The sequence below is a fragment of the Aulonocara stuartgranti genome (assembly GCF_965226115.1).
Source record: "Aulonocara stuartgranti genome assembly, chromosome: 14".
NCBI lineage: Eukaryota > Metazoa > Chordata > Actinopteri > Cichliformes > Cichlidae > Aulonocara > Aulonocara stuartgranti.
Window position 1 is genome coordinate 15,564,241 of NC_138950.1, and position 17,598 is coordinate 15,581,838.

Here is a 17,598-nt window from a genome sequence, read left to right on the forward strand (position 1 = left end):
GCACACCACCCCACCACTGCTAACCAGTAACTACTGCTACTTGTCTTATTTTTTTTTAAACGAGAGACTGCCTTGTTGTCAGGCAGATATTGTAGAGGCGGGTGAGGGAGGGAGGAAACTTGGAGAGAAGGGAAATGTAAGCGTGGTTGACGAATATAGAGTAAAAAGACAAGGATGGAGATGGAGGAGAAAGTGAGAGCCTTTGGTGATGAGGTGTATGTAGGCTGTCATAGGAAAAAAAAAACAGGGGAGGACTGAATGATAGGATTTGATGTTCTCGGGACCAGATGTCTAACTATCCCCCTGAGCTACTTGCATCACCATGGTTGCAGGTGACCAACATATGACTTTATGCATGCTGACATGTTGCAGCATACCGTATGTAAGGAAAAGACAGCAAGACTTCTGGAGCATATTTTCTCAGGAAAACTGTCTGGGGCATTGTCTTCTAAAATTGGAATTTCTCACAGCCTAAAGGAAACAGTCCGTAACACATCAACTGAGCGGTATGTGTGTCGCTCCACAGAATTCCAGCTATGTTTACTTTGAACGACACACACTGGAAACTGAAATATGACTGGCCCCTTTCTCTAAGATATTTTTAGCAAACCTAGTTCCTTTCAAATTAAGAAACTAGGATATGAAATCTCCTCATCAAAAAGTTTCACCCACACATGCAGCCTCACTACGTCTCCTGCAGCCTGACCACCACAGATGCCGTTGACCAACAGGCCTCTCTATCTAAAAGGAAAACAGTGGAATGAGGAGAGTATTTCTGATTTGGTTGATAAATATTTCATATCCCTTTGCTATCGATCTTTTGCAGGACAAATCGTTTTAATCCTTAGTCTGAATCGAGAGGTGCATGCTCTCCTGCTCGCAGCGTCTTGCCTCCACTTATCCTTAACCTCTACAGCATGACTTGTACTAACGCCTCCATAAAATTCAGTCAGCGGCCTTTGCTTTGTTTCTGGTATCTCTGTCTCTGCCTGCTCCAACCCCTCCCCTGATGACCACAACAGGTCTACAAATTGATTTCCTATCTTCCGCCTCCATCTCTCTTTCCTGTCAGTAACCTGTTCTGTCGCTCTGCATGTTGTCCATTCATTCACTTGGTCCAAAGACTTACTCAGCCTCACCCCCATTAATTACCCAGCTACCCAACATTACATCTTAAATGTAACCTTCCTGCATTCTTGCACGCCTCCTGCCTGCCTCCAACGATTTCCCCATTATTCCGCTGCCACTGTTTCTCGGGTGGGGCTACATAATGGATGAGATTGACTTACTGTCCAATTAATGATTATCTGAACGCAGCTGGAGGAGGGGCGCTCATCAGGTTTCAAAGAACTAATTGCTTTCCGAGAAGAAGTAAAGATTTTTCTGAAAATGACATATGTACATTATAACCCGAGCTTGTGCCAGACAAAGTTATCCCCTTCGTATCGATAGTGTCAGCAATGGTAATGTTTGTGGATGCTTTCATTAACATCTCATTCTCTTGCTTAAGTCTGAGAAATAACTCTGTCTTGGTAATGGCATGTAGTTAGTGTAACAGAAATGGTGTAGATACACAGACGTACAAACAAGACTGTTAATATTGAATAGACAGATCCTACATCTGAAAAGCTTCTGTTAGAAAGGAGTGAAAAAGGTATTTCTCCCAATCGTTTTTTATAATCTGCGAGCGGCAAAGGAATCACAAAAAATTATGCAAATCCTCCCGATGTGCTTTCATATATTTTTTCCCCACTTTTTCTTGCGAATGTGTGTAAATGTTTGTGTTCCTCCTCACCTCCAGTCTGTCTGTCCTCATGAGTTTCTGTGCAGCAGCGGCGGCAGCAGCAGCAGCGGGTATGGGAACGCTGGGGTTGCTGGTGACCAGTACGGGGGCACTGGGCAAGATGTCAGCGGGCATCAGGCCGGGCGACACAGGGCCAAGGTAGGGGTTAAATGCAGCAGCCGCTGCTGCAGCAGCATTGGCATTGGTTGCAAGGCTGGGTGTGACTGAAAACATGGGCTGAGAGCACATGCAAAATAAGAGAGTTGGTCAAAATTGATCCACAATGATTTCTCACAGTCTATGTATAAAGATGCTACATATATAATCACATTGTTTCTTCCTCATATAATTATTACCTCTGGTGGATATACAGCATATGATGCAGAAGATTATCAGTAGCAAAGCAAAAAATAGGAACTCTGATTGTGGATGTGGAAGGAAAGATGCAAAAACAGATAATTAACAGGCTTACATCTGAGGAAAAAGAACATGGCTGCTCATCTTTCATTTGCACAGAGCAAGCGTCAGTATGTGGTGTCACCTTCTTCCATTGATCAGATTGAATCACATGCTTCATACCCCAGATATCACACAGTTAGCAGTACTGATGAAGGACGTCAAGCTGTGTGAGCATGTGAGTGGGGAGAGAGGCTTCACTGTAAGATAAAGTACTGCCTGTATGCGTTGTACTGGAGTTTGACAGAGAGAGGAGTATGCACTGCAAAGTTTTCCCTGCCTGATCCTGACCTCAGCCCCAGTCTAAGGATTGTCTTTTGAGCCCCTGCCAACAGGACACAGTGAGTAATAGAGGAGCGGCAGCCAGGGCTGTACTGATACATTCTTCCTAAAACCTCCTCACTGCTCAGCGATGACTCAGAAAATCAGAAATAATTCTTTCGGCACTGCCCTCTGGAATGTCTGAAGAGTTGTTTGCAATCATAAGGTGCTCTGGAAAAGCAGATGTGTCTCACTCCAGGTGCTCAGATATCAGTTTGAGATATTTGCAGCTTGGGGTTTGGATGGAATAAGCATGATGTCATCTAAAACATTTGCGGTCATGGGGTTTTAACTATGCAGTGATATCATCTTGCGAAGAGTTTGAAAGCTTACTAATAGGCCTTTTTTGGAACACGTCAAAGTTTCAGTATCGATATGAAATTGAATATTCGCATTAATTAACAAAAATGTTATAACAGAAACATCTATAATTGCATGCAGGGCTTAATTACAGTTCAGCAGTATTTGTTTTCACTATTCCCAGTAAAATGTGTTATCCTCTCTTTTTCAGGGCATGTTTGCTGTTGTTGTTTTTTGCATAACGGTGGAAAACCTAAAGTTAAGTTTTGCTGAAAAGTCCCCACTACAATTATAATGATCATGATGGTAAAATGTGACGTAACAGTCATTGCACAACTTTATTTATCTAAATTGCGGTTTTACCAATTAGCCACTGAACTGGTTATAATGGACTAAGAAACATACTATATAAAGACATTCAATACATATTGAAACTCTTTGTAAACAAGCTTAAATTCAGATTTGAATATTCTAAGATTTGTACGTCAGACGCACTGACCTAGTTTGACCTTTCTTTGTTGTAGTGCAAACACTTTGCCACATGAGCCATAACTTCAGCTCCTAAATATTTAAACACAGAGATGTGGCCAATTACACCCAGCCACTGGAATGTCATTGGATTGTGGCTTCATGCTTTGACTTATTTTATTTTCAAAGAGGATCTGTACTAAACAGGTCCTTTCCTACTGTGAGTGAGTGACAACCAGCTGTGACAGACCCTAACCACTTCACTGTGTTCATGGTCCAATGCATGAAATTAAAGTAGGTTACCTACATACACTGAGGAAGGATGGATAGCTGCAGATAAAAGAAAAAAAGGGAAATAAAATGTGGTAGAGATACTAAGGGTGGAAGAAGGAGACTGAGCTACAAACACAAGGTGAGGTTAGGAAGAATAAAGTCTGATTCTTAGAAAGGTAAGTACCCGGTTTTACCCTTTGATCCCTGTGCACAGAACATGCTCTATTTTCTTGACTTTTCTTTGTAGTGGAGGTCTAAAGCCATCTCTCCTCACTGCTGTCATCCTATCTCCTTCACTTTACCTACCTGTCTTACCCTGCCCATTTATCTATTTCGGCTGCATTCCCTTCTCCCTTTCTTCTTCTGCTGTGTCCTTCTTTGTCAGCTTGTCTTCCTGCTTCTTCTCTCGTCTTGCTTTCTCTCACCCCATGACATAAACAGAAAGGAAGGCTTTGCTGTTCCAGGGAGATCTATGCTTCTTTAAACCCCCATCCCTCCCAATGGGGCTCTCAACTCAGCCTCTCTTTTCTAGATAGGGTTGATAAGCCATCAGCTAAGTGTGCACTTGCAGATGTGCGTCAAAGCACACTGCATCTTTTGAACTCCTTTGAATAGTGTTAGACAAATTCACTCCAGTGCTCTCACTTAAACATAAAGGGACAGTGGAGATGACAGAGGAATTACTTCAAGCCTGACTGGCAGTTCTCATTGTTTCTGTAAGGTTTCTGGATCGGTCATGGAAGGATTCATTTGGCTGAACGGGGCTGTGGCTATCACCTTGAACATCCTTGGAGCATGCTGCGCATACATAGAGCAACATCTTAACTCAATTTTGTGTGTGTATGTTACATGGCTTTATGGATGTGCTGTTAATCATTTAAAATAATTCCCTTCATTGCCTTATACCAGGACTGGCTATCCATCCATCCATCCACCCATCCATAGTTAGAACCTAACCCAACTGCCTATTTAATCCATTCATCCATCCATTAGTTTTCTATATTATGCAATGTACAAACGAAAGGAAAAGTAAGAATAAACTTTCATCAAATTAACTAATTCTGTCAATTTTCTTTAAGCTAAACATTTTTTTTCAAACTCAGTCACAGAACTGTTTTTCATGGCTTTCATGTTTTTCAAGTTCATTTAAAGAACACTGAACAGACAAACAACCCTACCCACCGGCAGTCCTATGATCGGCCCGAGTGCTGATCATATGATTGCCCTTATGGTCGGTTTACATTGGACAAATGCTACAAATATTTTTAGGGGGGTTTAAAATCGGGAAAAAAAACAATGTTTTCAATAACCCTTACACACTGTTTATACTTCATACCTTTGTAATATGGTCCTATTTGGAATGTATTTGTTTTATTGAATGTGAAACTGGCAAGAACATTCTGGAACTGCTGGGATTTATTATATAACCACTAAACCTATAAACACTGTCTTTATTGTTGTCATTAAGCAAATCCTAGGAAATTACCAAGTATAATTATGAATGTTAATTTAGCAATAATAAACCGTTAGATGACAAAGCACACAAAATTGCTTATTGCAAATTGGTCTGTGCATTCACAGCAGTGGTAGGAAACTTTGTGTATGTGTCACACATGTATTCTACAGTCACACATGTATTCTACATGTGTGACTGTTTTTCCTATACTCACTGAAATGGCATGGATTCTGGTCCTTATGAGCGTCATGTCTGATCAATCTTGTGCTATTTCACATACAGTGCTTAACAAATTATCAGAACACCCAGTATAAAGTCTGTGTCACAGATGATCTTAATTACACAGCATAATTACCAAAATCACTGCTATCATGGTTTCTGTAGTGATTATTCCACCAGTAAACATCAGCTAATCAAAACTATGCTCCTAATGTTAAAATATAATTGCTGCTGTTATCCATAAATTTTCAAATGTAATGTTTTACAAAAGAGTTGAAAAAATAACTAGAATGTCATTAATTAAGATTAAGACGCAACATTTCAATTATTTACTTGCTGGACAAACAAAAATGTATGTTATGCTTGATTCATTTCTGACTTCTCAGAGAGAAGTCCAGTGTGCCGACTATTTGGGTCTAAAATGTGAATTCAGTTTGTTAGCTGTTCAATAAATACCAATAAAACAAGACAGCTTTCTGAAATATTTGTGTCTTTTTGTTGTTTTAATGACAAGTCGTCAAATAAATTTGTTAAGATCTGTAAAGTGGTAAGCAGTATGTGCTGCACTGACACTCGATCGAGCCAAAGTTTATATTGTGCTGGCTACTGTGCCAAATCTGTACTGTGTAATTTTTTTGTGCCTGCTCACTGTCTTCATATAGAGTATGTGTGTCTGCTTCCCATCATTCATTGTTTCTACTGGTCATGTCAATGCAGAAGCTTCCGAGACAGCATGTTTGCATTGCACCTTGCCAAACCATTCACGCACAGTACAAACCACAGGAAATAATGGTTTTCAGAGGGCAGCGGTGCTGATGCTGATGTTACATTTCGGGCCCTCTACAGGAACCTGGGCAAATATGGTGGGAACGCAGCTCTCATGACAGTGTCAGGTCTCATTTGAGCTGTCACTACTGTCCCATAAAAAATTCACACTGACATCATGTGTGCAGTTACACAGTTTCAAAATTCACTAAAACCACCATATTGACTCAGACTAGTGGACATAAAATCCATCTAAATGGATATGGGCCAAACAGAGCCCTCAACTCATTACCACCAAAGGACTGACAAACACAAAACACCTTACAATACTCATCAAAAGACTCAAAAACAAAAAAACTTACACAAATCCACTACAAACTGTATCTGGGAACAATATGCTTATTTGCACACTCAGTCACATAGTTACTGAACACACATCTAAATTATACTATATTTGCAGATTTTGCATCTTGCACATCTTCGTCTTGTCTCGTCTACAATATCTTGACAATAACTTGAACCAAAGGAAAAAATGGAGTCAAGCTAAGTTCAATGGATATAACTTTTTAGGAAAATTTAAACAAGAGTTTGTGCTGGCCTTTAATTCACTAAAATCTAACTTCTATCCTTTTTTAAACCCTCATTTAATTGTGAGTATTTTTCCGATATCAAGCAACATTTTAGACCCACTGCTATAAATGACTAAATTCAATTAACATTTCGCAGTTAAATATTTTTTACCTGTTGAAAACAGAACATTTTAGACATATGGTCATTGGTATGGGTATTTATTGTAATAATTATCCATAATTAAGCCCGGAATGTTCAAACCGTTATATTAATAGGTAAGTAACCGTAAGTACTCTGTCCACTGACAAGGTCCAGCAAATCAAGCCAACTTGCATATTAAAAATGGATGGCTATAGAGTGGTTATTCGTTTTTTAGACGTGTATTTCAATAGAATGTTTTATATGCAATGTGCAGTTAATTGCCACTTTATTAGGTACATAATTATTAATAGCTTTAGGCCCCATTTTGCCTTTAAAACATCTTTAATTCAACAAGGTCTTGCTCAGAGACTGTTTTGAAAAGTGCTTTGTTGGATTAAGATCTTGTGACTGAAGCCCATTGGAGTACTGTGGCACTTTAGTCTGTTTAAAGCGGGCATCAGCAGGTGGGTACACTGTGCTCATAAAAAGATATATTCAGGTAGGCTGTGGTATTTAAATGATGCTCAGTTAGTATGATGGGGCGCCAAGAAATTATTCGCTACATCATTAAATCACCACCACTGGCAGCTTGAAAGGTTGATAGAAGGCATAACGGATCTATGCTTTCTTGTTGTTTTCGCCAAATTCTGACCTTACTACCTGAAGGTCACACTAGATATTGAGATTCATCACACTGGGCAAAGTTTTTCCAATCTTCTGTTGCCCACAAGATTGGAAAAACTTGAACTTTGAAGCAGTACCCCATCTACTTCAAGGTTCAAAAGGTTGTGCATTCAGAGAAGCTCTTCTGCGTACTTTGGCTGTAGCAAGTGGTTAGTGGAGTTACTGCTGGATTCCTATCGGCTCAAAGAAGTCTGTCCATTCTCCTCCGACCTCAGGCATCAACAAGGCATTTTGCTGCTCAGTGGACATTTTTCACCCGGCACACAATGCACCCGACCCCTATGGCGCCTCCTGCGGGTGGTGGGCCTGCGGGAGGATGGGCCCATGTCTCCTCTTCGGGCTGTGCCCGGCCGGGCCCCATGGACTAAGGCCCGGCCACCAGACGCTCGCCCTCGGGCACCCTCCCCGGGCCTGGCTCCAGGGCGGGGCCCCGGTAACCCAGGGTAAACTGTTCCCTCAATATTCTTTTCATAAGGGTCTTCTGAATCGCTCTTTGTCTGGTCCCTCACCCAGGACCAATTTGCCATGGGAGACCCTACCAGGGGGCAAAAGTCCCCAGACAACATAGCCCTTGGGATCCCTGGGACACACAAACCCCTCCACCACGATAAGGTAGCGATTCAAGGAGGAGCCTCCTGGGTGAGGTGTTCCAGGCATGTCCCACCGGGAGGAGGCCCCGGGGCAGACCCAGGACATGCTGGAGAGATTATATCTCTCGGCTGGCCTGGGAACGCCTTGGTATTCCCAGGGATAAGCTGGAGGAGGTGGCTGGGGAGAGGGAGGTCTGGGCCTCTTTGCTTAGGCTGCTGCCCCCGCGACCCGGCCTCGGATAAAGCGGATGAAGATGGATGGATGGATGGATGGATGGATGGATGGATGGATGGATGGATGGATGGATGGACATTTTTCAGAGAATTCTCTACAAACCTCCAGGGTTTGTAGAGAGGTGTAGAAAGGTGGACAAGAATATACCTGCTGCTCGGTCTGTGGCTTTTTGTCTGACTCAGGGACCACGGCGTTGTTCTTTGTAGACATATTTTCCTCATTGCCTTGTTTAAACCGCCAAAAATGGTGGTTTAAATTTCGTGACTCACTGACGAACCATTTTGTGGCATGCAGTCTAACGACATCGTATTTTGGTGCCTGCTCGGATCACTTGGAACCTCAGGCGAGCAGGTACTAAAAAAGGTACCTGGTACCAGGCACTATGACCTAATGGAAAACCCTGAAAATGTGGCGAACCGTGCCAAGTCGATCTGAGTAGGTACTAATGGAAAACTGACTTTTGACCATGTCTACATGCCAAAATGCACTCAGTTGATGCTATGTGATTGGCTGATTAGACATTTTTGTTAATGGGCAGTTGAACAGGTGTACCTAATAAAGTGTCTGGTGAGTGACTACTCACCACTGGTTGTAGCTGTGTGCCGGGCATCATGGCGTTAGCGAGCTGCATCTGCTGGGCCAGCATGGCCATGTTTTTCTGTTGGATGAGGTTGTTTCTTCCATTGATCTCTAGCTGGGTCTTTAGATGAGGAGGAGGATGCAGGTACTTACAGTTCTCTCTGGAACAGCGGCCCTGATGGGATGAGAGACGAAGAGAAAGGAGGAGACAAGGAGGGCAAAATCAAGGGAGGGGGGTGGGGAAGAAAGACACATGGGAAGTGGTGGATTAGAATCCTGTTCCCTTTAACCACAGCCTAATGTATAGAAGTAATGAGCCTTGAATTAAGTCGCTTCCCTCCTATTTAACCGGTGCCGACCTCACATCCTTGACATCTGGGCCTGCCACTCTTTTTGCCATAAAGCAGACCAATCAGTTCTGCAGAAGATGTAGGCTTACTACCTTCTCTATTTTCTCAAGGTCCCATTGGGAGACAAATTAGCTCCAAGAGCAGAGATAAAGAGGATTAACTGTCTATCTGCTCCTTCTAAGAGATTGCTTTACACAAAGCAAACATTAAACAAACACAATGTTGCCGTGTGTCTGTGATAAAAGGAACACTTCATTGTCTGGAAATTATTTTTTTGGTTTCATTTGTTTATTATTTGATCAAAATCATGAACTTTGTGATCATAATTTCTTCAATGCTGAAATAACATCTTTAAATTAAGTCTAATTTTAAAAGTAAAAACAATTGCGTTGAATTGATTCGGCATTGTTGGTCTAACCCCAAAGAAAATTTGTTTTGGGAATCTAAATTAGCAAAAGCTCCCCAGTCTCCTCCATCCTACCACCTAAGAAGCTGTTCAACTTGATGCTCGATGTTTTAAAAAGCCCTGTGAATCACCATTGATCTCCACTCAATTCAAACAAATGAGCCATGTGTCAATATGGGACATAATTTCAGTAAAGATGAGGCGGGAGAACTGATGTAGGATCGATACGTGATTGGAGACTCCTGTGACACGAAACATAAACACATTATGGCAATCTAATGCTGTATTATGCTACTATGCTAGAGACTGTGGTCTGTGTCTGTGCGGACTCACTGCTGTGGGTGCTTATATTCATTCTGCAGCCAGCAGCCCAAAGGGAGGAGAGAATGTAATTTACACTCTCATAATGCCTGCTCCACTGAACACTCCCCTGGCTAGGTGTAATATCTTAGATATCTCCACCTCTCTTTCACTCCCCCTTTCTTCCTCATTCTCTGCCTTTCACATCAATCCCCATACATCCTGAGCCCCGTGCTGATATTTGCTCTCCTCATCATGAATACAGAGCAGCGCAAGTACCGACGTACTGCTGTGATCTGTGTATATATTCATGTATGTGTGCAGCATTTGTACTACTCCTTGCCTTTGTCAGCTTCTCTCTCTGTCTTCTTCTTGTGCCTCAACCACCTCATCAAAATGCATCCTCAATCCATCTATTCCCATTACTGCTTTATGTAAAAAAAATTTCAGGGGGATTGGGAAACCAGCCCTGCGACAACTCCACAGTGTCCCCTCCCATGGGGAATTAAAGGTTGGCTGTCATGCGACTGCTTATCTCAGTGAGATTACCTGCTGCTCACTGTGGCCTACTATGACACCTTCCTTCACAGCCTAACACATACACTCTCCCACTCTGGCTTTATGCTTAACACCTCTCTTCTTTCTCCTCCTTTCACTTCCTGGTCTTGCTCTGTCTCTGCCTCTTTCCCATTTATTCTGCCTAGCTACAGCATGAAAGGTACTTTGCATTGGAGAGCAGCAGAATGTCAAGACTTCATCCAGCATTTTGATTGGCTAAAAGCTGTGAGGACTAGCATTCCTAGCCTGACCATTGGCCCAAAGGCCCACATTGACAATGCTCCAAGTCATCCCTCCCGGTTCATCCCTATGTGGCTGTAAACTATTGATCAGTGTTAATTGGTTAATGTCTTTTGATTTTCAGGGTACATTCCCTCTGGACTCAAGCATGTCAAATCCAGCCGTGTGTGTGTGTGTGTGTGTGTGTGTGTGTGTGTGTGTGTGCGTGTGCGTGCAATCAACTGTGACAATGCAGCCCCTCAATTACATAAATTACAGCTCTATCTGAGGGCTGTAATTTATTTAAGCTCTTTTTCAGCGGGGTTCCCTGCATCAGTTTTCAGTGGTCAAAGCTCAAAAGGTTTTAAACACTTACACATTTTAACAAGCCATACTGGGAATAAGCTGCAAAATAATTACTTCAAGAATAAGAAACTTTTGTAAAGGTTTTTAAAGAAGAAAAGGTTTAAGCTTCTGGTAAACAGGTGGTGGAAGTGCTTTTCTATGACGAGCAAGAATGTAGATGATCTCATGTTGCCAGTTTTTTATCGAAATATTTATATAAAAAACAACTACCTGACATTCTGGTGCTTTTAACTGGCACCACTCAATCGTTCACTGCAGTCAAACAGTGTTATTTTCAAAATAACATGGACAAAATTCTTAGGTTATGTTTTCGAAAAAGGTATTTTCTTTCTCGAAGATGAACAATATCAGCAAATTACGTGGATCCTGATAAAGACAGAATCTGAATTATCGTTTATTGGCTACATTCAGAAAGGTCAGCGCCCTAATATATTCATCCCCCTCTATTTTCACCAGCAGGGCCATTATCTATAGCAGCGTTGTTGTTCTCCAAACAATGCCATGCATGAGCCCGTGGTCCTTGCCAATCATTGTCTGTGATGTTAATGTTTTGGCTTCTCTCTTGTGCCTTTTCACCTGTCTGCCTGTCCTCCATGGAGACGTTAATATGCTAACAGACTACCAGCATCTGTCTCTCAAGCACTCTCCCTACTGTTCCATCTTCTTCTCCTCTCATCTTATTTTTGTCTCTTCTGTCTTTTTCCAATTCTTCAGGTCCAGTTCTCTGCAACTCCCTGCCCCATTCTTTCTTCTTAAGAATTAAGCAAGTTTCACACGTTTGGTTCACTCTCCAAATAATGGAGGTAGCTATTCCTCAAATCCAGATTCTAACACTTGAACCAATTTACCTTCCCAATATTTTAGTTGAAGCAAAGAATAGTTAAATGGTTAGCACTTTAAAGACAGGAAATCACTTTTCACTATTAAGGTGTATGGAGAATAGAGCAATCTGTTGTTAAAAATCACCTTAGCCTCATTAAACCAGATTTCTCCCATGTTTATTATAGTTCCACACATGCAGGTTATTCTGGTTCGGCACCCAGTACCAACTTTATATAGTCAAGCTGGTCTCCAGCTTGACTATATAAAGGGGAGAAATCTCATTAGCTTTATCATGCACACCTGTCCGTTGAACCTCCCTGACACTGCCCCTTGAGCTCACAGTACCAAACCTCCCCTGCAGCTGAGCCAGCGACCGAACCTCCGCCACAGTAAGTAACAAGGAAGTCTTGGCCAAGATGTTCGACAGCTACACTGAGAGTTTCTGAAACCCACAGAGGCAATAAGTCATAAGTAATAATAAGTTATAAGTCAGTAGATAAACTGATTGATTTCCAGATTGTGAGTTTAACCCAGAAAATTGGAGTTTTGGTCGAGAGTGCAACATCCTCGACGTCTGGGCAACCACCTTCGGTTGCAAGGTGCAATCGGAATCCTTGTAGAAACTGCAGTTCCTCTCACACAGATTGGAAAATGTTTACAAATAATTGCTTACTAAAATGCTTGCTGACTTAATAAATACAACAAATTGTTACCAGATTCCAATCAATCTGCCCAAATGAGCAAAACTCGCCTGTGATGAGTCTCTTTCGAACAGTGGACTTAATTCATTTAAATGCAAGGTTCTGGTTATATTCCTATATAATAGCATGGCTGCCAAGTACCTATGTAGTTTCAGAGCAACAGAGACAGTCAGCAGACTGACTGTCTCTGTTGTTTTATCACCATCTTGACGTACCAAATTCTCTCTGAAAACGGCACATGACTGTGAGTCGTCATACACCAGGTCCCTAACTTTAACATGGCCATTTCAAGATCGCAAGTTTATTGCACACCGTTGTAATAATTCTGTGACTGAAGCCGGTACAAAGATTAACATATCAATTTGTGTCAGCATACAGTGATAGATAAGTGAGTGGATATAAAAAGATTTTATTCTGAAATCTTTAATCTTAAGGAGACCCTTGGTTGTGACTTGTGGGGCACAGAATTGGTAATTATCTGCTTTTTGTTTTTTCCTAATAAGTGTGTCATGTATTTATAAGAAGGAATAAAACAATTTAATTTCAGGAATTATACAAACTATTACTGCTGTAGTAGTAGTAGTTGTTGTTGTTGTTGTTGTTGTTGTTGTTGTTGTTGTTGTTGTATTATTAATACCACTATTCCATAGCAGTAATTACTGTCAATATGTTTTTTTAACTGCTGCTTTATTTTGTCATCAAATGTAAGTGTATTTTTTGTCATGTCTCGCTCCCATCATCCCCTGGTTCTGAGGTTTCTTCCTGTTAAAGGGAAGATTTTTCTCCCCTTTGTTGCCAAGTGTTTGCTCAAAGTGAATCATTTGATCATTTTATTGTAGAGGATTTACCTTCAAATATAAAGTGTCTTGAGGCGACAGCTGTTGTGATTTGGCACTATATAAATAAAATTTAATTGAACTTAAAATGTATTATATACATAAAGGGATCAAGGGTCAAGACGCTGACCCACATGTTTACGAAGTCATCGAATCACTATTTTTGCGTACATGTAAATGTTTCGGGGCGCTGTGATCTGAAACTCGCAATGTCGGTCTTACTTGTTGCCTGCGGTGCTTTGACAGCTCTCTGAAAGATGTGCCTGAGGAATTCCAGTGAATAAAACCTGTGGCAGAACTCCTCTCAGAGATTGGCAACAGAGGCAAAGACAAGAACAGAAGAAGTAGAAGGCAGACAGTCAGAGAGAGCTACAGAAAAGCAAAAGGGAGTGAGACAGACAGAGACACAGATGCAGAGTGTGCTTTTCATATTAATATTAATCAAAGTGGTCTGTGCAAGTGATTTCGGCTGTGCCTTTGTTGGCATGTATCTACAGTATATCCTCCAAAGGGCTGAATGGCACATTGCTTTCCACAAAGTCCTTCTGCGCGTTCACTCCCGTAATCACACACTGATTCTGAATGATCTTTTAATCTACCCATCCAGAATGACTCATTCCAACTTAACCACACATAATCCAACAGCATCTGATCTTTTCCGCATTTTCACTCTGTCTCTCCTCTCGGTGTGCCTGAGCTCCCCTCAAACCACGGCTGCACAGTGAACACCGTGACCAGTGTGACAACTGTAGAGCTTAAGTCTGGACGGCCACCGTTCCAAGTCCCTTTGCATTATTAATTCTCTCTCAGTGGAACTGCCTTTCCCTCCTGCTCCCAAAGACATGCATCAATCAAGAAAGTGCCGTCTGGTTGAGGGCTGTGGTGAGAATACACAAGCTCACATGCACACGCAGACACGCACTCTGGGGCATGTGCTTTCCTGACCAAAGGGTCCTGTTGGCAAGCATACGTCAGACAAAATATGACATCAGATACGGTACAAAGAACAGCCTGTCTGAGGACTCAGAGTGCTGCCAGACAAGCCAATGTTGTTAGTACGCACACACATACACCCCGCGCACACAGACACACGTACACACTCTAAAACAGAATTTTTATTAAGCAATACAGCTCAGCTGCAAACCACTGGCAAATCAGGCAGTATGTTAGTAGGTAAACCCGATGAGAAACATGTTTTTCGGAGACAAAAAACATCCTGTTTTCATTGCCTTCCCTTTTTCCACCTCTCCCTGTTCCATAGCTAATACCAGCCGGCTATATAAGTCTCATTATCTCGATCCAATCATTTATTAAATCTGGAACACCCCAGGTGCATTAGTATATTAGCCTGGATCAGTTAATGACCTTAAAATCTCATTTAACTGGGCAGAGGGATAAGCCGTTGAGACAACGACAAAGATAGACGTGTGGACAAAAGAATCACAGACAATGATAGACGAGGTGACGCAACACACCTGGTAGAAACTAGTAATGGAACATTACAGCGGACGAATACCGCCGAACGTCACGGCTGACGTAGAATCCGAGGAAAGCTTTTAGCTGCAGTGCTCAATTAGCCAAAACACCAATTACATTGCCCAATAGCACACAGAGTGTTAGCATGTTTTGGGTGGACGTTGGTACAAAATCATTAGCACAGGAAGTTAATGACGGGGCAAAATCATTAGCCCCCGTGGCTAATGACAACACTCTGCTGCTGCTGAGCTGAACTGCTCTTGTGATCTATTACCATACACGACGGACACATCTAACTCAAGCAGCTCATGTCAAAGGAGCATTTGACATTTTGATTCTTTTATTACTGGCTATCATTCTCCTTTTTTTAAAAGAAAATTAATATTATGCTCTGCATTAATCAGTCCTTTTTCAAGGTAAGATACAGAGAGAGCTCACAAATCCCAGTGCTTCTTTTATTTGCTCTGAATACACTGGCTAAATCACATCAATCAAAATATCAAAAAATAATGATAAAAGCCTAGAATTTGAATTTGGTAGGATTTTTTTGTTAAGATTGTCTGGATTTAATCGTGAAAAAAAACCCAGATCCCATGCAGGACAGATTTTGAAATTCTTTCCATTTTGCTGTGAGGAAATGAATGAAAGCCTCCAAACAGATGATCAAGAAACAGGTACTTGCTGAAATCACATGAAGTGGACAGAAATGTCTGAGGAATTACAGTGGCATTGCTATTTTACCACCAGTACTGACTTATTTCACAGTGGGCCACCCGACAACTAAAGGAGTGCACTGGAATTGGTTCAGAGAGTGTATACCATGTAATCATTAGACTCCCTTGAGGCCGGGCAAATGAGGATAAGGCATACCTTCTGTATCTGCTGCTGACCGGTCTGAAAGTGAACACCAGCATGGTTAAAAAAAGTCAGCATTAGCACCCAAGAAATGAAAAAAAGGATTAAATGAAACGTCAAAGTGACCAAGTCAGCAGCAGAGCCTTTTTTCATCTTTGCTCACTATGCTCCTTTACTAAAGTCACACAGCTCAGACTTCTTCATTTTATTTTTCACTTGCTTATAGGGCTGTTCGATATAACCATATATATCAGATGACGATATGAAAACGTCTATCGTTTCATTTTACGCTATCGTTTGTTTCGTGGTATCGCAAAATAAACTGTTTACGGCTATATTTTTTCATTATTTTGATGGTCACTGTAGTGGCTATATTAATTTCTTAAAGTTCTCTCTTTCTCTTATATTTAATATAACCACACTACAGACAAGCGCTTGTTTTTATGCGTTGTTGTTATTTCCACATAAACCTTTCACAATAAAACTCAAGATCCTGTTGAGACTTTTCAAAATACACAGAATCACGTGAAAGATCTAGAGCAGGGGTCCCCAATCTCAGTCCACGAGGGCCGGTGTGCATGCAGGTTTTAGATCTCACCCTGGGTCAACACACCTGAATCACATGATTAGTTCATTACCGGGCCTCTGGAGAACTTCAAGACACGTTGAAAAGGTAATTTATCCATTTAAATCAGCTGTGATGCATCAAGGACACATCTAAAACCTGCAGGGACACCAGCCCTCGTGGACTGAGATTGGGGACCCCTGATCTAGAGTATTTGCGGATAAGAAGCAAAAAAGAGCCGTCAGGTGCTAAAAAGTAAACCTTAGACTCAAACAGAACAGGCTTTCCCCCGCAGCACGCTGTGTAATAAATACTCACAAAGAAAATGGCGGCCGTTACAATCTATGTCTAAAAATGTATAATTTCATGCATCGGTTAAAACACTCGACGCCCAGCTGGAAACACTTCCCGCAAGACGAGCTGCCCGAGATTCACAGAATTTACAGAAAATGTTACATTTTTGTGATTTATATCGTTATCGGACGATATATGTCTTAATATCGGGATATGAGATTTTGGTCATATCGCACAGCCCTACTTGCTTATAGAATCTGCTTTAAAATGCGGGATGAAAACGTTCAAATAAAAAAAAGTCTCTGTGGCGTCTGACCCTCTCGGCTGCATTATAGGTGGGAAGTGTTATCTTGGCTCCAGCGGGAACGTCATTGTAGAGTTGGGTAAGGCAAAGTCCCTAATTAGCTTTGTTCTCATTTAGTCTACAACGCTATCTCCCCTCAGACAGACAAATACACACATTTTCAAACACATATACACACATATAGACAGCAATGCAGAGAGAGGCGAGAGAGACCACCCCACAGCCCCTGAGATCTGGCCCTTCTTCTCTATTCCTCTTTCAATTAACCCTCTTCCTCCATCCTCTATCCGTTCATCTTTTTCTCTCGGCCTTTATCTCTCCTTCACTCTCTGTCTGAGCGTTCCCTATTCACAATCTTTAAAGTTTAGTCTAATTCAGTTTTATCTCCCATTCACTCTGTCAAAAAGGCAGGCAAAGAGCAGACCCATTAAAACAGGCTTAATGGAAGACTGTTGAACAGGCAGACAGGATTCAACAGCTTTTAGACCTAATTATTTCCTGCCCATCGTTGTAACGCTCGTTCTGCAGTTATACTGTATGGGCGTCACTGGCTGCTGGGGACAGACCTCTGTTCTTTTTTTGGATTTTCTTCATCTAAACCTTCCCCCTCTTTTCATATCTTGCTCTCCATCAATTTTCACTCTGCTTAAATTGCTTTACACTTATTGTCATTAAGTGTTCATTAAGAGGTGGGCTAAAGAGTTTT

At 41.6% G+C, this 17,598-nt stretch overlaps 1 protein-coding gene across 14 annotated transcripts in view; it reads right to left on the reverse strand.

The window, feature by feature from the left end:
- The window catches only part of LOC309688151 (muscleblind-like protein 1), a 73,889-nt gene that overhangs the window by 14,440 nt on the left and 41,851 nt on the right, over positions 1 to 17,598 (reverse strand). For all 14 annotated transcript variants that reach the window (XM_082503635.1, XM_082503627.1, XM_082503625.1 and 11 more), the window contains 2 exons: positions 8,845 to 9,015; positions 1,796 to 2,020 (listed from right to left, as the gene is read on the reverse strand). In XM_082503635.1, the coding sequence (XP_082359761.1) occupies positions 1,796 to 2,020; positions 8,845 to 9,015 (396 nt within the window). The remainder of the gene's footprint in view (positions 1 to 1,795; positions 2,021 to 8,844; positions 9,016 to 17,598) is intronic.